This window comes from Trametes versicolor (genome assembly GCF_000271585.1).
Source record: "Trametes versicolor FP-101664 SS1 unplaced genomic scaffold TRAVEscaffold_12, whole genome shotgun sequence".
In the NCBI taxonomy this organism is placed as follows: Eukaryota; Fungi; Basidiomycota; class Agaricomycetes; order Polyporales; family Polyporaceae; genus Trametes; species Trametes versicolor.
Genome location: NW_007360332.1, coordinates 219,590 through 240,601, shown reverse-complemented (window position 1 = coordinate 240,601; position 21,012 = coordinate 219,590). Strand labels below are relative to the sequence as shown.

The following is a 21,012-nucleotide window of genomic DNA, read 5'->3' as shown; positions in this document are numbered from 1 at the left end:
GCCACCGCCGTGCGCGGTTGGTATCCTGGCCAGGATGCCCCTGGACTCCGACGAGACACCGCGCCTCCTAGCCAGGCGGCCGCCTTTGAGGTCAACATGAACGCTGGCGCCAACCTTCAAGAGCAGACCTCTAGCAAGGACGCCTCCGATGTCGAGTACACCCTAGAGAACGGTTCTCCCTACCCGCACCCGTACCAATATCAACGTATCGGATCCGACGGTGAGTGATGGCCCAGTCCCCACCACCAACGTCGATCACCTGTGCTGACCTGGGCTGTGTTGTACTAGGTCCACTCCTCCTGCAAGACACTCATTTGATCGAGCTGTTTGGGTCCTTCGATCGCGAACGCATCCCGGAGCGCGTCGTGCATGCCCGAGGCGGTGAGTCCTACCGCACATCTCACCTATGTGCCCTCGCTCACTGGATTTGATTTAGCGGGTGCACATGGCTACTTCGAAGTTACCAATGCCGACTTCTGCAAAAACTTCACGATGATGTGGGTGTTCATTTTCCGACGTTCAAGCGCAGCAACTCACCGCACCGTTCCATGCAGGGACATGCTGAGTGAGAATGGCCTCAAAACCCCCATCACTGGTGCGTCAGCCGATCGCTATGCACACGCCTGCGCTGTTAAGTAACACCGCCTGCGCAGCTCGTTTTAGCACTGTCGGAGGGGAGTCAGGGTCAGCCGACGAAGCTCGCGACCCGCGTGGATTCGCCTTGAAGTGAGTGCACCACTACCTTCTTAGCATGTCGCCAATCATCGAGCGTCACGGGCAATAGATTCCGGACTCGCAAGGGCGTCCTCGACATTGTCATGAACAGTAAGGGCCCTCTTGGCCAAGCCGACCGGCTTATCGTCTAACGCCATGCGCAGATACGCCGGTGTTCTTCATCCGCGACCCCGCCAAGTTCCCTCATTTCATTCACGTACGTGTGGTGCGACTCGGTGATAGGGAGTTGCTGACTGAGAATATTGCATTTCTACTACAGACGCAGAAGCGCCACCCCGCGAGCCACTTGCGGGACAAGGAGTAAGCTCTTTACGTTGCGCTCCGAGTCAACCTCGGCTAAGCTGATGTATGTTTCGCAGTATGTTCTGGGACTACCTCGGGTCGAACCCTGAGTCGCTGTACCAGGTTATGCGCTTGTTCTCCGACCTCGGCACGCCACAAGGATTCAGGCACATGGACGGGTGGACCGGACATACCTATCGGTATGTTCTTCCGCTATGCTCTTCTGCCGCGCACGGCTGACTCGGAGATGACACTGTGTGATAGGTGGGTGCAGAACGACGGGACGTGGTCGTATGTCCGCCTGTACGCGCAGACCATGCAGGGCGTCCAGAATTTTACCAATGCTGAGGCTGCGTCTATTTCCGGTACGTCGCCGCCGCTTCCGCAGCTCTGACGTATCGTCTTCTAACCACGGTTCTCGTTCCAGGAACGAACCCGGACTTCGCTACTCAGGACCTCTACGAATCGATTCAGAACGGCACCTTCCCCGGCTGGACGATGTTCGCTCAGGTCCTGAGCCCGGAGGCCGCTCAGTCCTTCAAGTACAACGTGCTTGATCTTACGAAGTACGTCTATTCGGAGATCTTCTCGTATTCACGTTGCTCACCGGGTTGTAGGGACTGGGGTTTCGATAACGTTGCGCCCGTGGAGATTGGCAAGTTCTACCTGACGCAGAACCCCGCTAAGTACGCTTGAAAGGCGGGCCAGCTGCATCTGGACGCGACTGATTGGAACGTTCGCCGTAGCTACTTTGCGGAGATAGAGCAGGCCGCCTTCTCGCCTGCGAACATGGTCGAGGGCTGGGCTCCGTCTGCGGACCCGGTGCTGCAGGCCCGGCTCTTCTCCTACCCTGGTAAGAGGGTTTGCTACAGTAGTTTGATTGACGCAGTTCTAACTCGAGCTTCCAGACGCACACCGCTATCGCCTGGGAGTCAACCACAAGGTACGCTTGTCAACGCTTCGGCCGAGAAAGTCTATTTGACCGTGCAACCTAGCAAATTCCCGTGAACGCCCCTGTCAACCCTGTGGCTAATTTCGAGCGCGACGGGCACATGAATATTAACGGCAACCAGGGCTCGCGTCCGAACTACCTGTCCACCCTCGATAAGATTAAGCTCCCGCCGCGTGCTTACGTTGACGAGACCCACCAGCAGTGGACTGTCAGTGCCCATCTCTCAGGCTCAAATATAGCTCGCAGTACTTACGTTCATGCAGGGCGGCGCCGTGGCCTCACTTTCCGCCGTGACCGAGATAGACTTCGACTGGCCTCGTATCTTCTGGAACGGGCTCTCCGAGCAGGACCAGCAGAACCTCATCAGGTCGGATCCCTCACCTTGCTGCGTGTCGCATAGTTCATGGACTGATATGCCGACATAGCAACGTCGTCGGGCACCTCGGCGCAGCGCCTACATACAGCGTGCGCCAACGCATGGCCTCGCTCTTCAATTACGCCAACAGCACCCTTGGTCAGGCGATCGCGGACGGCGTCGGCGTGAAGGTTGTGAACCTCACTTTCCCTAACGGCCCGACCTGGTTCAACGTGACGAAGGACCCTGTTGGCAGCACTCTCGACTACTGAGGGCACCTATGATCATAGATTCTCGACGTTAGAGAATGGAGGAAGTAGAACTCGTATTCTTATCCCGTGCTATGGCTTTACGTCTGGGGTTCACCTTTACACATGTTATTGCGTACTCTATCTGGTTAGAAGGTCCAGTTTTAATCCAATGCTACCAGATCTTATTGCTTGATACGCGTCAAGCTAGCTTCCATTGCTCCTGTCCCACTAGGTGTTTTAAGGCTGGCCTGCCATACACGTGTTCGGGGTTTGTGTCGAACCTACTGCCATACCATCGCCGGATGTGCTACTGTAGTCGGTAGTACTGATGTGGACCTCTTGCTGTACACAGGCACAAAGGGGGCGATTACCATCAGACGAAATTTCCTGATGCACTCCTGGCAAGCAAGTTTGCGTCTAGATATTAGCCCTGTGGCTATGCGTGAGTGGGAAACAATGCGATACATGCGATCGTGGTGTACACAACATGATACAGTGTAATGTCAGCGGGAATGGACCGATACAGCCACGCCGCAAGGGCGCGCCGTCCCTCAGCCCGTCTTGTTCTTGCTTCTCCTCCCGACCTGCGCCTGGAAACCGGTCTTGATCGCGTTGACGGAGCGCCGCGACCCGCACGACTCGCACGCCATGAAGAAGATACGGTTCTCCTTCGTGAGGATCGTGTCCGGGGATTTGCACGTCTTGCACGTAACGTACTCGACTGCACGGTGTATTCGTAAGCGTCGGCGCAGATGGAAATGAGTGAAGATATCATACCGATGTACCGACGCAGAACGTGCTCCACCTGCTTCTGCTGGAAGCGACCCTTGATGACAAGACGTCCGGAACCGTCCACAGAGCCGGTGGTACCCATCTCGGCGAACATGTACTGAATGACGTGCTCCGGCTGCCTGTGCATACGTTTGCAGATATCGGAGACGTTGGCAAAGATGGACTTCTTGTTGCCGTCACGAAGAAGTTGTGGAGGCGCGATCGTGTACCGCTTGCCGACGGAGGTGAGGAGGGCGGGGTTGGATGCATGGAGTTGGGCGTAGAAGCGGTGGAGGAGCTATAGCAAACGACGATCAGGGTCCATGATAGCTTGCACTAACAGAAGCATACGCACTTCCTCATATGTGTAGTCGCGGTCACTCTTGAGCCAAGGCTCGCTACCGGTGTCGAGGCCCACAGCGGCTTCTCCACCTCCCGTTCCCGCGAATGGATCGTCGCCCAGTTCTCCCTCGTCGAGTTCCGGCACAGCACCCTCATCTCCGCCCTCATCCTCCTCAGCTTCCTGCGTCTTCGACTGGTTGAGCTCTTTCTCGAACGCCTCCAGGTCAAGAGCAGCCTTCTTCGACGATTTCTTCTTCTTTTTCTTGAGATCGGAGAAGTCCAGATCCTCAGATGGTGCTGCCGCCACTACGGGTGTGGAGGTGCCGGAGTTGTCCTCAGCCTGATCGGAGAGGTAGGTAAGCTAATCGCGCCCTCATTGCAACACAAAGGACGAGATTATGCTCACAAGGTCGAGCGGAATGTCCTTCTTCTTTTTCTTCTTCTTGAGGTCCCCGAACATAGCTTTCAGGTCATCCTCCTCCTTCTTCTCCGCCTCCTCGCCAGTGGTTTCGTTTTGTTTCATAAGTTCGTGTGCGGTCGTAGGGCCCATGTCGACCTTGTCCCCATTCGTGGTGACATTGTCGATATCGGCAGGTGCGGGGGTGGTGGGATCGGCATCAGCACCCAGAGGGTCCTCGGAGAACGCGACGGTCTTCTTCTTGCGCTTTTTCAGAGAAGGGTCAAACAAAGGCTCCTCGGACGCCATGCTGGGCAGATTCGACAGTAGAGAGGTGGGGGTAGTCGTCGATGAGAGACTGCTCGCTGCAAGCCACGGTAATCAATGGGGATGAGTCGTACTTACGATCGATTGAAGCTCCGCGCATGCGGCCAGGGGCGCCCCCGGGCCGTGGCTTCGGACTCCGACCGAAATCCGACCCGCCATTTCCCGGTCGACGTCGACGTGCCCGCCAACGACGACCTCGACCTCGACCCCCACTCCTTCATCCTTCATCATGCTCGCTCGGCGTACGCTCGGCCGTATTGCGTCCCAGCCTCCGGCGCTGGGAGCAGCACCCACCAATGCTCGCAACATGGCTACCCTTCGTGAAATCGAGCTTCGTCTCAAGTCCGTGAGGAACATTGAGAAGATCACGAAGGTACTTCACTTTGTCTTGTTCTGTCTGTGGCCAACCTAAGGCGATACTTGCAGTCCATGAAAATGATTGCGTCCACCAAAATGACCAAGGCGCAGCGTGCGATGCAGGCGGGTAAGGCGTACGGCCTTGCCAACTCAGGTACGTTATTACTTCGTTGGAACGTGTAACTCCTTCATAATGGCGTGCAGAGCTCTTCCAGCACGCGACCGCTGAGGATGCTGGCAAGCGCACCCTGTTCCTCGTCATCTCGTCCGACAAGGGTCTTTGCGGTGGTATCCACTCCTCCGTGACGAAGGCTACTCGCCGTGCGTTTACCGAGGAGGGCGGCGTCGCGGAGGACTCCCCCGTCATGGTCATTGGTGACAAGTCGAAGGCGCAGCTCTCGCGTCTGCTCCCCAAGAACCTGGTCATGTCCTTCAACCAGATTGGCCGTGACATCCCGACGTTCTCGGACGCGGCCGGTGTTGCCGACCTCATCCTCACCTCCGGCGTCACGTACGACAAGATCGCGATTGTGTACAACAAGTTCGTGTCCGCCATTTCGTACGAGCCCGCTATCATCGAGGTCGAGCCCGAGGCCCTGCTCAAGGAGTCGCGTACGTTTTCGTATAACTCTTCAGAAGAACAGACGCTCATCATGCTTCAGCTGGCTTCCGGACTTACGAGCAGGAGGACGATGTCACGAGGGATCTGGCTGAGTTCACCTTCGCCAACGCCATCTACGCTGCGCTTGTCGAGGGCCATGCTTGCGAGCAGAGTGCTCGGTAAGTACAATTATCCACAAGCCCGGCGTTAGACCCGCTAACCCCGCGGTAGTCGCAACGCCATGGACAACGCGTCGAAGAACGCGGGTGACATGATCAACCGTCTGACTCTGCAGTACAACCGTGGTCGCCAGGCTGCCATCACGAACGAGCTGGTCGACATTATCACTGGTGAGAATATATGTACGAATTTATCAGCGCCAGTATTAATCCCGCCTTCTAGGTGCGAGTGCGCTCTGAGCGTGACCGTATTAAATCCCACCGACTCGGTAGATGTAGAGTACTTGCATACCGGCTTGCTGCTGTTCCCCACGTACCGGATCATACAATAGTACTTATCCTCTACCTCGTCTGAACGATTGCCTCGTTCGAAGTTTGCAATTGAGTTGAGCGTGCCTGCGCGATCTGTGCAATCACGCGGTGACGTGAGTCTGAAGCGGCTGCGCGCCCACAGGACTCGATCGTCTACTCCTTGCTCCCGACCTCCACCCTTCCGGGCTCTGCGTTTGGTCGCCACGCAAAGTGTTCTTGTTATCTTTCTGGTGAATCTCCTGCTTTAACCTGGCTGCTCTGGTGCGAAAGCGACGGCAACCATGTCGCTCATTTCGGCGCACAACTCGCCTATGATCTCCATCCCGAAGAAGACGACGGAGGAGGTGGATTGGACAACGCCCATTCGCAACGCGATTGCTCACTCCTACGGAGAGGATCCAGAGAACTATGCTCAGGAATGTGCGAACCTACAGCGGTGTAGACAGGACGCAGTGAAGGGTGCAGGTAGCGATATGACCGGTTAGTGTCCTCCATGATCACATTCTTACCTCAGGACTACCTGCTCACGGGGAGGTTCAGCGAAGGACCTGTTGCACAAGTACTTCGGTCAACTCGAGCTCCTCGAGCTTCGCTTCTCAGAAATTCGCGTCAACTTTCCGTGGCGGGATGCGTTCACGAACAAGCTCATAACGCAGACCTCTATCGCGTACGAGAAGGCGTCCGTAATCTTCCAGATCGCGGCGACGCACTCCGCCATCGCGGCCTCGCAGAACAGGTCCGACCCCGAGGGGCTCAAGCGCGCCTTTTACTACTTCCGCACCACTGCTGGTATGCTCACATACATCAACGACAACTTCCTGCACGCGCCATCGCTAGACCTGAGTCGCGAAATCATCAAGTTCCTCGTAGGCATCATCCTCGCGCAGGCGACAGAAGTGTTCTTCGAGAAGTGTACGGACGAGAAGAAGGGCAACGCGCTGGTGGCTAAGATCGCGGCGCAGACTGCGTTCATATACACAGGTTTGACTGAGGAAGTCAAGGAGTTCATGGGGAAGGGCATCTTCGACCGCAATTGGGTGACGGTTATCCAGGTATGACCATACAACTATACAGCCGGTCCTCGCTAACGTCTCGAACAGGCCAAGGCCAAGTACTTTACCTCCGTATCACAATACTACCGCGGCCTAGCGGACAGCGCAGCAGGAAAGCACGGTGATGCCCTCGTGCGTTTCACTGTGGCCGAGACCACCGCGAAGGAGGCCAACCGTACCGCGTCCTCGTTCGCCTCCGTCTTCGTTACGCAAATGTCGCCGAATCTTCCGCCAGACGCGGGCCCTGCCCTACAGGAGCTCACCAAGGCCCATCTAGCCCTCATGACGGACAAGAAGAACGAGGCGCAACGCGAGAACGACCTGATCTACAACGCCATCCTTCCCGCCCCTGAGACGCTCCCACAAATTGACAAAGCCGTTGTCGCGACACCCATCACCATCCAAGAGGTATATGCGTCGCCCGAGGTGCAGAAGGTCATCGGGCAAGACATGTTCGTCCGCCTCATTCCGCTCAGCGTGCACGAGAGCGCAAGCGTCTACTCTGAGGAGAAGGCGAAACTCGTGCGCGGGGAGGTCGAGAATGCCGATGCCGCGGAAGTGCAAGTGAAGAGCGCACTCGAAGCGATGGGCATCAAGGAGGGCCTGATGCGCTTCAAGGCCATCTCAGAGGGTGGCGTCGGAGGCGAGGCGGAGCTTCCGACTGAAGTGAGGCGCTGGAAGGAAGACATCGCGGTCATGGAGGAGCGCGAGAGCGTCGAGAGCATCATCTCGGAACTCAGCCGGATGAAGGACACCGTCAAGCACGAACTCGAGACCGTCAGCCGCGACCTCGACGCGGAGAGCAGGGAGTGCGAATCGATGCGCGTCAAGTACGACCACCTGTGGACGCAGACGCCCTCGTCGGCGCTCACCAAGTCTCTCCGTCAGGACCTGAAGTCGCACTTCACGGCGCTGGAGGCGGCTGCGCAGTCGGACCAGCAGGTTGTCCGTCTGTGGGAGTCCGTAAGGGGCGAGATTCAGCTGCTGCTGTCGCCGCAGGTGGAGGACGTCTTCAGGGCGAGCACAGAGTCTGGGGGCGCGGGTTCAGAGAACCTGCTAGATCTCGATGTCGTGAGCGAGACGAAGGACGACCAGGAGCGCGTCAAGATTGGCCAGTTCGTAGATGAGATCGAAGAGAGACTGGGTCGCCTCAACAAGATCTCGCATGAGCGCAGTCAAGTGCTCAAGGATCTTAAGGATAAGGTACGTTTCGTCGTTCGCGAGATCTCCTATAGTCTGTTGACCTAGTACGGGTAGATACAACAAGACGACGTATCCCACCTGCTTCTACTCAACCGGCGCAACACTGGCGTGGAATCCACACTGTTCGCCGGAGAGCTGGAGAAGTTCCGACCCTACCAACAACGACTAGCGGCCACAGTCCACCACGAGCAGCTCACATTGCAGGAGCTGACCCAGCTATGGCGTGGCCTACGCGATCTGGCCGGGCGGGGGTCAGGTGCGAAGCAGTGGGAAGAGCGCGAACGACGCAAGAAGGATACTGTTCGCAGGTTCTCGCGCGCGCGGGACGTCTACATGGAAGTGCGAGATGGACTTGCGTAAGTGCCTGCTTCATTCTTCACTGTTCGTCGCTAATCCCCCACTAGCAAGGGATTGCAGTTCTACACCGAGCTTACGGAGCTGGCGGGCTCTTTAAAGCGCAACGCGGACTCCTTTGTGTCTGAGCGCACAGCGGAGCGCGACGCTCTCGTTTCACAGGCGGAGATGGAGCGCAGGCTGGCGATCCCGAAGTCTACGCCTTCTTCGAGACCCGGTGACAAGCCACCAATTCCTCCACCTCCGCCCAAGCCATCAAGCGGCCTCGAGTCGTCGTTTGCTTCCATGAACCTCCGTGGTACCCCGCCGCCTCCCGCCGCTCCGCAGAACCGATGGACGTCCCCGCCGCCACCCGCATCACACTACCCCACGCCACCGCCCTCGCAGTCATCATACCCGGCCCCACCCTCGCAGTCTTCGCAGTCCTTCCCTCCGCCACCGCCTAGCAACCAGTCGTCCGCACCATACCTTCCATCCCCGCCTTCCCAACCTCCTTCCCAGCCGTCTTATCAGCCGTCGGCACCGCCCTCGGATCCGTATGCCTCGCTTGGCATGTTTGGCAGCAGCAATCCTGCCTCGCCTCCGCCAGCACGCCCGCCTCCGCCCCCGCAGCAGCAGTACTCCTCGTATCCGCCGCCGCCTCCGCAAGGGCAGCAACAGACGTACGGACAACCTCAGCAACAGCAACAGCAGTCGCCTTACCCTCCCCCACCACCGTCACAGTCTCAGTACGGTGGGTATCAGAGCCGTCCGGCCGTGTCGTCGCCATTCCCGCCACCCCCACCACCGGTGAACTATGCATCGCAACAGTATGGGACGTCTCCGCCGCCTCCGCCTCCACCTGGGTCGCAGCCGCAACAACAGCAGTCGCAACAGCAGCAGCAGCAGCAGCAGCAGCAGCCACCGTACTACTACCCTGGTTATGCGCAACAGGGCTCGCAGCAGCAGTATCAGTACCCGCAAGGATATGGACGGTGATTGACACAATGCGCCGGAACGTATCTGGAGGAAACAGTGGATTGCATGTGTATGTATGCTTGTATGATCGAGTTGGAATGAAGTGCTACTGAACGCCGCGCGTATCCTGCGCCGGCCAACTTCGATTCCAGCGTGCATAGACGGGTCACGCACTCGTGAAGAGCGCAGGGTTCCAAAAATTGGTAGTCGCATATTGGCACTGGCACGACGACGGTCCGCAAGGGGCCACCCGAGCATTGGGCTGCCGTCGACCGACTCCCCGCTGACTACGCTCGACGAACCTCAGGCTTGGCTAGCAATGCCCCTCGTACCCAGTGATGCCGAACGGCGACAGGAGACAGAAACTGCGCGTGGCTTAGGACCGGTCTCGGTCAACTGAGTTACTGTGCCAGTCTCGGAACGTCGAGACCTTTCGTGGCATCGTAACAGTGCACTGGATAAGTCACATCCGCACCTTAGTGGTGCATGCACTCTTAGACCGCACACACCACACACGAGGCCGGCGCGCAAGACAAGCTCACGCCCCATACTGCGTGATTCAATGGCGGCCCGCCGAAACTCGCCGCCATCGCAGCAAGGGGCCAACCCTGCTTCCCTCGGACGTGCCCATGGCACGCTGAGGACTGGGCCGATAGGACACGCCAGCAAGTTCGGGTTCGTCTGGTTTCGCTTTCGACTTGAACATCATTCTGATTCATCGCTCATTCCCCGCACCGATTCGGTGCTCGACAGACCACATGGGTCACCACTCGGTTCGCCTATGCGAACGTTGCAGGGCTTGACAACTTGGAGTTCAGGAGACTCCTTACAAGAGGACGCGGCGCGAGTCCCGTCGGCTTTTATATCGTGAATCCACGTGTCGGGGTCCGTGCACCACTGCCTCGATATGTATAGTCCTAACTGGACACTCGCGAGCGCAGTCCTTTTTTTCACCTCAGTACGACACATGTGTACGTAGCTAGTCTGGAAAAGGTGGAGGCGGCAGGCGATGTATCCTGGAGAGCAACGTTTATATAGCAGCACACATAGATTGACAAGCGCGAAGTACAAGCTTATATTTTTCCGGAAACCTCGTCCTCGCCAGCATGTCGAAGAACTTCTACCACCCCAAGGTGACCTGGCCATGGTTCAAGGACCATTAATGTTGGGTTGAGGTTGGTCTCCTTCCCCGCGGACTTGACTAGCGGCGTGCGCGGGCTAGCGCTCAATTTGGACACGGGCACATCGTTCACGACTACTACGAACGGGCTGCGCATGGACGGCGGAGTATCCTCGAGGTGCTCGTGGACCGTGGCGGCGCTATTCTTCACGACGCAGCCACTAGCGACGCTCACGCTGGCTACGGCGCAGCTGCCGGCGAACGCGTCGGTTAGCGTAGCGATGTATGCGGTGGAGAGCGCGTGGAAGGCAAAAGAGAGCGGGGAGGGCGTCGCGGTAGGAAAAGTTACAAAAATCGCTACGCGAGACGAGTTGTAAGGTTTGACCGTGTTTCTGTCCACATCGTGGACTCTGCAGAGCGCTGTAACATATCCGCATGTAGTCCGGACATACACAACGGGGCTCGGACATTGGCTCGTCCAGCACTTGTTTCTCCCAGTCCTCTACCAGTAGGGTCGGGTTTCACGACTTGATCAGGTCTACAACACCTGCCCACCGGGGCTCCACGACATACTCGAACTCCTCCAAGCTCCTGTTAATGACCATCAGGCGACTGGGCAACGATATGAAAGAGAAGAGAGCTGCTCACGCAATGGCGCGGTCGGTCACCACTTTGGCTTCCAGTTTAATCGGGCTCCCATCATCATCCAAGGGCGGTGATATGTTGAACGCGTACAATATCGACGCGCAGGCCAGGAATAGCGAGGCGTCCGCGAGGTGGCGGCCGGGACAAATACTATCCATCGAGCTGGAATAAGTAGACGTTCCGGCATATAGTATGAGTACTCATGAGGACGACGCACCGCCTTCCAAACCCGAAGATGTACGAGTGTGGGTCAAGAGCGCCTGTAAAGAACTCGCCATCTTTCAGGAAGCGGTCCGGATTGAACGCCTCCGGATCAGGATACACGTCGGGGTCACGCGAGAAGGCCCTGATGTATCCGGTGAGTACGGTCCTCTGCGCGTAGACAGGCTGCCGCGGTTACCAGAGGTTGGGAATTATTATTGACCCCTTCGGAATGCAGTAGCCGTTATACTCGTCGTCTTCCAGCGCACTGCGAGGGATGGCAATGGGTGCGACGACGTGCCATCGGTTGAGCTCCCTAACGAGCGCGTTTATGTAGGGCAAGCTGTCGCGATCGTGCAACTCTGGGAGCCGTGTTCGCCCGATAACTCTATCGAGCTCAGCTTGCGCTTGCCTCTGGACGTCGGGGTTCATTGCCATTGCGAGGAAGAATGCACGCAAGGAAGCTACAGTCTGTTAAGATGGCGGTGTAGTTAGCACGGGACTTGCTGAGATTGCGGCGCGCACGAGGAAGGACGAGGGGCTGAGGTAGTGTCACTAACAGTTTCCGAGCCGCCTGCGTGGGGGAGATATGTTCAGCATTTCTTCAAGACGTACGAGTCACGAATTTGGACTCGCCCATGTACGTTTCTATCAGCGCATTTTTGGACTGCTCTTCTTCCTCCGCAGCGGCATCACCTTCAGGTGCGGTGATTTGTTCGTGCATCAGAGAAAGCATACTGTCGCCGGTGGGCTTAGTGTGCTGGAGTCGGACACCGTCAAGTCAGTTGATGTCGGCAATCCGGGTCCGAACCCAAGATTCAAAACACATACTAGGAGACTCATCCCTTCCTCGTAGAGGATCCGCTTGAAATCCAGGACTTTCTCTAGAGCAGCGCTCGCATCCTTCTTGAACCCTGTGCCTGGGAACCATGCTGGAAGATGCTGCATTGCGGGAAACAGCTCGACTAGATACTTTCCGGGGACTACGGCGGTTTCTATCAGCTCGGACGTTTGCTGTAACATATTGCTGTAGTGGTTGTCGTCTCTGGATGTCTTGATGCCATATGCAATGCTCAATACGGACGCAACAAAGGCACTAATTGGTGGGACTCGTTAGAACTGACTGAGACAATCTTCGAACAATGATTACTCACAAACTCATATGACGGGAGACGGCGTTAGGCTTCTCCAGTAAGTTCAGGAGAATATCGCGCGAGACGTGTTGAATGTGGGGGTGGAAGTAAGTGTTCACCGAGCTGAGTTGTAGCGTCTGGTGAAAGATTCGCCGGCGGTGTCTCAGGCTTTTCCCGTAGGGTAACATCAATATGGAATCCGATGACATCGCTCTGCATTGGTCCCTCATATGAGTAGTGCAGTCACCGTCCAGCCAGTAAGTGACTTACAGTCTGGTCATGACGGAATCGGGTCTGCCGGAGTAGTTCTTCGACCGCTTATCCAGTAGTTCGCGAGCGGTGTCATACGAATCCACTATGATGATAGACTGGCCCAGTACGTTCAAGTATATCAGTGGTCCTGTGGTATGATATAAGAGTGCGAACAAGATAAGCACTTTTAGGAATAGTAAGAAGGGCGTACCATATTGCTTCGCGAGGTTGTGGAAACGACGTGGAATATTTGACGTTGGAAAGTCTAGAGTATTCCCGATGAGGGGAAGCACACGAGGACCGGGCGGGAAGGGGAGGCCACGTCGGCGTAGGATGATTCGGGTAGAGACCACTAGAAAGGACATTACTGCACAAATCCAGACAATCATGGTGGGCGAGATTACAGAGATGGACATGCACAAGACAGACCTGATATTGAGTTATGTATATTCCCAGTGCCGCCAGAGCGGGGTGCTGCCTCTTGGCGCGACTTAAAAGGTCGATGGCATGCTATATGCATCGCACACTCTTCTCACAATCATACTGCGTCGCTCCGCCACAGGCTCACGGTGAGTCAAATGACCCCAACTTTTCGTAAGGCAGAGCCTGTGACGGCCCTGCGTGCATATTTGGCATTTGCGGTGATATGAAGCACAAAAGCGGCCTATCAACAGGCTGAAACGTCAACAACATTAGCTGGCTTCCGCTAAGAACAATGTGCTCACTCGCCTTCAGCTGTGACGTCCAAAACTCATCGGTAGACGGCTACTAGTATGCCAGTGATACCTTCAGGCGCACGTCAATTCGACATGCACAGCCGCCCACACGGAACCCGCCGGCATTTTAGTAGGAAGCACGAGATCAACCTTCTCGGCCTCCTGCCGCCCGCGCTGCGCCTCCATTCCCATTTCTCCCAGCATCAACATGGCCGTACGGAGGATGACGTGCACACAAGCAGATGGGCGAAGCGCAGGTCCTGCCTCGCCACGATCTCGCCCCCGGCGCCCTCGAGTTGTTGTCAGCGGACCCGATGATCACCTTTGCCAGGGGCGCAAACGCGGCTTCGAAGCCGACGAATCACGCAGTCGGGCTGTTGAGCACGAGATTGGTTTTAGGGGACGGGAGGGGTGAGGCCACGGGCGGGCAGCATGTCGGCGAGATGCTCGAGGACTAATGGCGTCGGCGTACAGGGTTAAAGCGTCCCAGACACTATAGCGGACCGTGTTCTCCAAGTACGCGATGCGCCGGTCGTTCCGGAGGTACTGCGATGTCGAAGAGCCGCAACATGGTGATTCAAAATGACGCGCGTCGCCGTTGCATGTGCTCGCCTAAGAGAGGGCCATTAGCTACTAGAGCGCGCTCAAGGGGTGCAGTGGAGAGACGCAGGTACGATTTACGGCCTTGGACGGAGATGCCGTCGTAGTGGAGGTCGTTGAGCGTGATCGGAGAGTTGTTATGGCGAGTGGGGCCTGAAGGGGCGTTTCGGTGGACTTGCGGCTGAGCCGCACCTACTTATAAGAGGTCCACGATTCATGGCAGCAATGAGGGCTTTCCTTCCGTCCCACACGCGACCACAGGATCCGGTTCGGCCGTCTTCGGATTATTTCTGTCTCGGCCATGCTCTTCTGGTTCGGCTTGCTTGTCACGGTAGACAGAGCTCAACAGTTGGCGGCCTCGATGCTACGCAGGGAGCGAGAGAGAGCATTTTCGTGATTTTAAGAAGAAGACTGTGGTTGAGCAACCGTGTAACTCCCAGACAGGTCCGTAGACACGGTCCAGTGAGGAATTCAAAGGCAAGTTGGCGGCAAGCCCTGCAGCGCTCAGCCACAGCGGTTGTTTGAGCTTGTTATGCTGCAGCCCCAACTCTCCTTCCTGATTTAGATAATACTACAGTCTCCCGCAGCCGTGCCTCAGCCTCCTCACAGCTCCTTCAAGCATATCGACGTCGGTGCCTGCACTGAATACCGATGTCCTCCTCCAGATTATGGCTGCGGCTCCCAGAAAAGACGGGGCCCGCTTCATGGCCGTCTCGCGCTCTCTCTATGCGCACGGACCAGCATATATACTGAAGGAAGCTCCGTGCCTCAGGGATGAACAACAACTAGCTTCTTTCTTATCCTTTCTCTCCGTCCAGCCCTCGAATCGCTACAAGCTCGTCCGTCACCTCAAGCTATCTTTCCAGAGTCAAGTGTCGTCTCCCGTCTATCTTCGCCTCGTAGAAGCGCTGTCCCTCATGTGCAACCTTAAGTCCCTCGCATTGTCGAACGAGACTTCCGGAGGTCTGTACCACTGGTGGTCACCGAACCTCGTTCCCGCCTTCAATGCTGCGCACCCCGAGCACGACTTGGAGGTGTCGGACTCCGGCATTGACAATCTGCCAGTGGATCTCCTAACAAGCCTTCGCTGCGAATTGACGCACCTTGTCGTTGAGTTTCCGACTCGTTATCAGGACACCCACTGCGATCTTCTGCGCATGGAAAAATGATCTGTACTACACCCCGTGGTGTGGCTGGCGCAGTTCACATCCTCCCTCGAAGAGCTGAGCCTCACCGTCTCGTGCACCCTTCCTACGATCTCACCGAGCCTTGAAATCATATACACCTACATGCGCGCTCTCGACCTGAAAAGCACGACACTCCCGCTCACCCTACCCTTCATCCGCGCATACCCCAACCTCGAGCGCCTCGCCTTCCACGTCGTCTCCAGCGAGTACGGCAACCCAGGCCCGCACCTATGGGATACATGGCTGGCCCAGAATATGCACGAGCAGCAGCGCGCGGGGCTCGCGTGGGAGCGTCTGCGCGCATTCGACGGTGCCCTGCCTGCCCTGTACGCCCTGGGCCTGACGTGCGGCATCGAGCGCGTCGCGCTGTCCCACGTCCACTCCAGCCGAGGGCACATGCTCGGTCCTGTGCTGGCGTGCGCGCGCCCGCGCGTCCTCACACTGGAGGGATGGCCTGGGGTCGTGCGGGCCCCGCAGGGCGAGAACACGTTCGCGGCGCGGCTGGAGGACCTGACGATCGAGGCGCGGCTGGGGAATGAGCACGTCCAGGTCGACTTGGGCGTTGCACTGGTGCACAGGACTCACATACGTGCGACGTGCTCACTGACGGACTGGCTGCAGGATGGTCTCCTGGACGCACTCGCGGGCGCGCCCCTGCGCCAGTTCACGCTGCGCATATACACGGAGAACATCGAGCCCCCGGGCGGGCTTTATGATTATGAGGCCCTCGCGAACGGCCCGTTGAGCACCGTAGAACGGGCTGCGCGGGACCTTGACGTGGTGGAGTTCCTCGGACGGTTAATGGCGGCGATTCCGACGCTGGGGGCGGCGGTGGTGTCGGTGCAGGGGCCGTGCAACTCGCATAGGTGGCGGACGGCACGCTTTGCGGATGGGCGGGTGTCGTTCGAGGATAGCGCGGTGCTTCCTGTGCGCCCCCGCCGGAAGGGTGTCCGCTGAGTACGGGAGCCGTGTGTGGCCGTCTAGAGGTACGACTCACTGGGAAATTGACAAAGCTCAATCGGAACACTTGCGAGAGCGTCGCGCAGCGCATGCTCGCGTGCGCGATGAGTCTGGAAAGCGTGTGTATTGATTGAGCAGACAGTGCTACTAGACGCCGTGTCGACACGTTGAAGCTGCTGCCTCCCGAGCACCAAAGCACTCGCGAAGAGCGCAGGGTTCCAAAAATTGGCTAGCAACGCCCCTCGTACCCAGTGATACCAAACGGCGACAGGAGACAGTACCGCGAATGCGCGGCGTGGCTGATCACGACGCCAGATGCGGCGCCGTGGGATGTGGAGACGAACTGGCCGCCCGCGCAAATGCGCGGGCACGTCGGCCAGTTAAACGAAACAGTACACGAAAGATGCGAATTTGCATCTTGCCTTAGGCCGCACACACATAGCCGGCGCGCGAGACATGTCCGCGCGCCGTGCTACATGATCTATGGCGGCCCGCCGAAATTCGTCTCGAGCCGCCATCGCAGCAAGGTGCCAACCCTGCTGCCCCCGGACGTGCCAATGGCACGGAGAGGACGGGGCCGATAGGGCATGCTAGCACACATCCGGAGGTTCGTATGTCGTTCCGTTAAATGAGCCTAGAGCGTGGCTCATGCGCCATGTTCCGAGTGACCATGGCCACGAAGTCCATCCATAAACATTGCCGTACTTGGCAACGTGGGGATACAAGTTACTACCAACATGAGCTCAACTACGGGCCCACCGGACACGACACTCGCGAAGAGTGCAAGGGGTTCCAAAAATTGTGTATGCAGGCCAGCAGCGAGTTGGAGGTACAAGGATGATTGTGCAGCGCACAACCTCCGACCGCCCAACCAGCGACCGACCACGCACCTGACGAACCTCAAGTCGCCCGCCAGAGCTCCTCGTGCCCAGCGATATCTTGCGACCAGAGACGGGCACCGTGCGTTAGCCCGCACGGACGTCGAAGACGATAAACGTCTTCGTCCGATTTCCGGGCATTTGCAGTCGCAAAGCCCCTCCACAGAAATCTTGCTGCGCGGCCAGGTCCAGTCGTGGGCGGCGAAAGAATCCAGCGAGCGAGAAGATATATCCAGATGGTGACGAGCGTGTACAGATTGTACTCGCTCAAGTCTATCACAGAAGATGCGCCGACGGATTGCTCCGTTCGGCGCGTAACACGGTAGTAGCAGAGGCGACAGCGTCGCCGTCTGGTATAAGAAGGGAGCGGCGAATCGAGAGATTCGCGCGCACAAAACACATGAACGGGCGAGTGAACGCCGTTCGGAGGACGTCATCCCACACAGCGAGCACGAAGACCGAAGTCTCCGCGCCACACTGCGCGATTTTACTGACGACCCCAGCCCAGACGTCTCGAGCCGCCATCACAGCAGGGGGGCGAGCCCCGCTGTCCCGGAGGTACCCGAGGGCACTCCGAAGGCTGGGTCGATAGAGCACGGGAGGAAACCGAGGTTCGTCGTCGGCAGCTCGAGAGAGCGGTGGAGAAAAGAGGTGTGTTGGCGCCATCGCAGCTCTTATAATTTTCGAGGTGGTCCGTGCGCTAAACATCCCAGCATGGTAACTCGGTGATCTACGTTACTGAACGCCTGGGATCGGCTGCCGATCCTTTTCCGAATCGATGAGATCCATCGATATCTGGCATATACGTTAATATTCGGGGTCCGTATATAATACCGTATATCATTTTACTGACATTCTGAGTTGCCTAAGTACACGTGCAGTTCGGAATGACGAACTCGTGTAACACCACTCGCGAAGAGTAAGAGTTCCAAAAATTATTGTGGCGGGCTAGCAATAAGCTGGAGGTTCACAGACAAGAAAATAGACGACAACCGTAGGCTGCGCAAATTCTTGTTGCGGACCGTCCAACTCCCGCTAACCACATCTGACGAACCTCGGACCTTGTCTGACAATGCCCCTCGTACTCAGTGATATCGTGCGACGACAAGAGCAGATACTGCGCTGCCCAGCACAGGCGGTCGTCGACAGACGACCGCAGTGAACACCGTCAAGGGCGGTGTGAAGCATGCGACAACCCTTGGCTGCGCTTGGAGGTGCTCGAGCGTTGGACAACGCTGAAGATCCTGATGCCCCGCTTTCTGCGAGACCAATCGACAACACGCACAGGGGCGCGAAGACGAACTTCACTGACCACACTGCATGATACTGACGATCAACCGAAACCGTGCTCGAGCCGCCCTCACAGCGGGGAGGCAGACCCCGCTGTCCACCGATGTACCAGCCCGAAGCGTGACGGTACCGGTAGATCGTGGACTGAGCCGATAGAACATGCAGGCAAGGTAGGGTTCGTCTGACTATACTAACAATCGTCCGCGCATCCGCGCGAACCCCCAGCCTAGAGAGACAGTACACTAGTCCTAGAGTCGTCCAAGAGGCCGGGCTTGAGGGAATGGAGCGCTACTGCGTCTCCTCGACCGTGCATAGCACGATCCATTCGGTCGACCGCTCCAGGAGCAGCCAGTGTGGGGCTTCGAGGATTCTCGATGGTTGTACGCCGAGAGGCCTCGGCGGTTGTGCGTATGCCGCGAGCGGCGAAGGATTCCACCTGGAGCGACGAGCGAAGTGGGAGTGTCGAGAGGTCTCGATAGTTGTCAGCCGCTCTTCCGAGCGACAAATGTGGGAGCTCGAGAAGCCTCGAGTGCAGTACGCCGAGAGTCCTCGGCGGTTGTGCGTATAAAGCGAACGCGCGGCGGAAGGATTCGAGGTTTATGTAGATCGCCGCCCACGTGGAGAGGTCCGTGCGCGCTTCTCCTGAAAAGGCAGTTCGCTCGTCCACTTACTGAACGCCAGCCTTGGGCGCCCTCGTCTTGACACCCATCCACATGATGCTGTTTCTGAGAGGAGGTCCCCGCTCACCTCACCCACCGCCCTCAATCGCATATGGATGATTGCACAACAGGAAATGAAAACTCTTGACTCCGTCCAGTCATGGGCTCCTGCAAGACGGACCAATGAAAGGCAGCTGCCGTGCGGCGTTTAGGTGTACGGGAGAGAAGAACCGCGTCCTTCTCCAGGTATTTATGCTCATCCATATGCTTCAGCCCTCATATAAGCATGTGTAGGTGACTTCTTCCAGTCCGGTGACTGCATGCCGCTGACGTGCTCCTCTACTAGAAGCCCACCACACCGACACAGGACGCGCCTCGTGTGGGATGGTAGCGCTCTTGACGGCCGCCCGACGCGCCCCCGGGGATGACGGACATGCGCACGCCACCAGTTATCAATCACGGCAAATGAGCTACTGTGCAGGCTACGATCGACGCCTCGATCCCTCTTGAGGGAAGCCAATCTCCGCCTCGGGGATGCGTGTTCCATTGGAGGACGGGCAGCTCGGAGATGTTCCGTTTGCCCCTCCGCCTGTCACTGCGCGCATATATAAATATCGCTAGGGCACCTAGGACTTTCTTCGTTCGTTTACTTCGAACGTCTCCTCCCTACCGCAACGCTTAACGGACCTCTGCCGAACCCACAAAAATGTTCAAGAAAGCCGTGGTCTTCGCCCTTGCAAGTGTGTCTACAATCCTTGCAGCACCTACTCCTGCGGTGCCCAGCAGTGCGTACGTTCAATCGTTCCGGCACATCTCGCCTCTTACGCGTTGCCACCAGACACGGACGTCCTCAACTTCGCGTTGACCCTCGAGCACCTCGAGAACACGTTCTACGCGCAAGCGCTCGCGAAGTACACCGCGCAGGACTTCGAGAACGACGGCCTCCCCGCCTGGGTCCGCGGCCGCTTCGAGCAGATCCTCACGCACGAGGCGACGCACGTTCAGTTCCTCACCGCCGCGCTCGGAGACAAGGCCGTCAAGCCGTGCGAATACACCTTGTCAGCCCTCCTTCCGCTATGACAGTGCGCGCCCGCTAACGCCGCCTTGCAGCCCGTACGACAGCCCGAAGGCGTTCGCGGCAATGTCGATGGTGTTCGAGAACGTCGGCGCGTCCGCCTACCTCGGCAGCGCGAAGTTCCTCGCGAACAACGCGGACTACTTGACCGCCGCGGGGGTGCGTGCTTCCTGCCTTCTCGCTGGTCCGTCGCTGATCTTTGCGCTTCTAGTCTATTTTGGCAACAGAGGCGCGCCAGGCGTCTTGGGTGACGGCGGCCGTCATGAAGCTTCAGCCATGGAACGGGCCGTTCGAGGTCCCTCTCACCCCCAGCGGAGCATTTTCGTTGGCAGGTACGGACTTTCACCACCAATTTCCCCAAATTTTGCGCTCATCCGCAATATCACAGCGCCCTTCATCAAGAGCTGTCCCTCGACCAACGCGCCGCTCCCAGTCAAAACATTCCCGGCGCTCACCCTTTCGTCCGCGTCTCCTGCCCGCGGCGGCAAAATTACTGCCACGTTCTCGCAGCCCCAGGGTGCGGCCAACGGAGGCGCGTTCGTGGCGTGGCTGGACGGCCGCCAGGTCCTCTACACGGTGCTCGACAAAAACGGCGCTACCCAGGTCCCAGCGACGCTGATGGGCACGGTGTATGCTGCGGTCGTAAAGAGCAAGGAGACGCCAAACGATGACAATATGCTCAGCGGATTTACGATCGCCCAGTTCCCCTTCGATTCTACGGCTAGGACGAATGTGTAGGGTGGCGTCTTAGTGTCAAAGTCCCGTTATAGCACGAACCAGTTCAACGGGGCTGTCTTCTATCACCTGAGGCTTTGATATATGACATTTGACTACCGCAACTAAGGGGGCATACGAATGTGTGGTAGACC

The 21,012-nt window shown here is 57.6% G+C and overlaps 8 protein-coding genes across 8 annotated transcripts; 5 read left to right on the top strand and 3 right to left on the bottom strand.

The window, feature by feature from the left end:
* Positions 1-96: 96 nt before the first annotated feature.
* Positions 97-2,596, top strand: TRAVEDRAFT_133329 (catalase-domain-containing protein; the record flags this gene model as incomplete). The annotated part of the gene is made up of 17 exons (XM_008045446.1): positions 97-220; positions 289-381; positions 437-497; positions 555-595; positions 654-726; positions 785-825; positions 879-931; positions 995-1,035; positions 1,095-1,217; positions 1,282-1,382; positions 1,445-1,583; positions 1,635-1,703; positions 1,764-1,870; positions 1,926-1,960; positions 2,013-2,177; positions 2,233-2,336; positions 2,395-2,596. 17 exons carry the CDS (start codon positions 97-99, stop codon positions 2,594-2,596), a joined length of 1,572 nt encoding a protein of 523 aa, XP_008043637.1.
* Positions 2,597-2,992: 396 nt separating this feature from the next.
* TRAVEDRAFT_154566 (eukaryotic translation initiation factor 2 beta) lies at positions 2,993-4,394 on the bottom strand (the record flags this gene model as incomplete). The annotated part of the gene is made up of 4 exons (XM_008045445.1): positions 2,993-3,296; positions 3,353-3,644; positions 3,702-4,028; positions 4,095-4,394. The coding sequence occupies 4 exons, from the start codon at positions 4,392-4,394 to the stop codon at positions 3,127-3,129; spliced, it is 1,089 nt and encodes a 362-aa protein (XP_008043636.1). The 3' UTR covers positions 2,993-3,126.
* Positions 4,395-4,719: 325 nt separating this feature from the next.
* TRAVEDRAFT_52345 (ATP synthase F1 gamma) lies at positions 4,720-5,789 on the top strand (the record flags this gene model as incomplete). Its single annotated transcript, XM_008045259.1, has 6 exons — positions 4,720-4,785; positions 4,839-4,923; positions 4,974-5,381; positions 5,432-5,549; positions 5,602-5,720; positions 5,773-5,789. The coding sequence occupies 6 exons, from the start codon at positions 4,720-4,722 to the stop codon at positions 5,787-5,789; spliced, it is 813 nt and encodes a 270-aa protein (XP_008043450.1).
* A 353-nt stretch (positions 5,790-6,142) lies between these two features.
* On the top strand, positions 6,143-9,448 carry TRAVEDRAFT_133664 (BRO1-domain-containing protein; the record flags this gene model as incomplete). Its single annotated transcript, XM_008045444.1, has 5 exons — positions 6,143-6,341; positions 6,402-6,913; positions 6,962-8,116; positions 8,171-8,472; positions 8,521-9,448. The coding sequence occupies 5 exons, from the start codon at positions 6,143-6,145 to the stop codon at positions 9,446-9,448; spliced, it is 3,096 nt and encodes a 1,031-aa protein (XP_008043635.1).
* Positions 9,449-11,191: 1,743 nt separating this feature from the next.
* Positions 11,192-13,143, bottom strand: TRAVEDRAFT_134113 (cytochrome P450; the record flags this gene model as incomplete). The annotated part of the gene is made up of 8 exons (XM_008045443.1): positions 11,192-11,342; positions 11,410-11,538; positions 11,593-11,864; positions 12,016-12,144; positions 12,225-12,489; positions 12,548-12,739; positions 12,797-12,962; positions 13,020-13,143. 8 exons carry the CDS (start codon positions 13,141-13,143, stop codon positions 11,192-11,194), a joined length of 1,428 nt encoding a protein of 475 aa, XP_008043634.1.
* Positions 13,144-15,383: 2,240 nt separating this feature from the next.
* Positions 15,384-16,238, top strand: TRAVEDRAFT_52342 (uncharacterized protein; the record flags this gene model as incomplete). The annotated part of the gene is made up of 2 exons (XM_008045258.1): positions 15,384-15,851; positions 15,903-16,238. 2 exons carry the CDS (start codon positions 15,384-15,386, stop codon positions 16,236-16,238), a joined length of 804 nt encoding a protein of 267 aa, XP_008043449.1.
* A 718-nt stretch (positions 16,239-16,956) lies between these two features.
* On the bottom strand, positions 16,957-17,745 carry TRAVEDRAFT_60758 (uncharacterized protein; the record flags this gene model as incomplete). The annotated part of the gene is made up of 1 exon (XM_008045442.1): positions 16,957-17,745. A coding segment is annotated over exon 1 (600 nt), but the record flags the coding sequence as incomplete, so codon positions are not given.
* A 2,029-nt stretch (positions 17,746-19,774) lies between these two features.
* TRAVEDRAFT_60757 (uncharacterized protein) lies at positions 19,775-20,881 on the top strand (the record flags this gene model as incomplete). Its single annotated transcript, XM_008045441.1, has 5 exons — positions 19,775-19,853; positions 19,907-20,126; positions 20,179-20,302; positions 20,355-20,475; positions 20,532-20,881. 5 exons carry the CDS (start codon positions 19,775-19,777, stop codon positions 20,879-20,881), a joined length of 894 nt encoding a protein of 297 aa, XP_008043632.1.
* Positions 20,882-21,012: the final 131 nt, after the last annotated feature.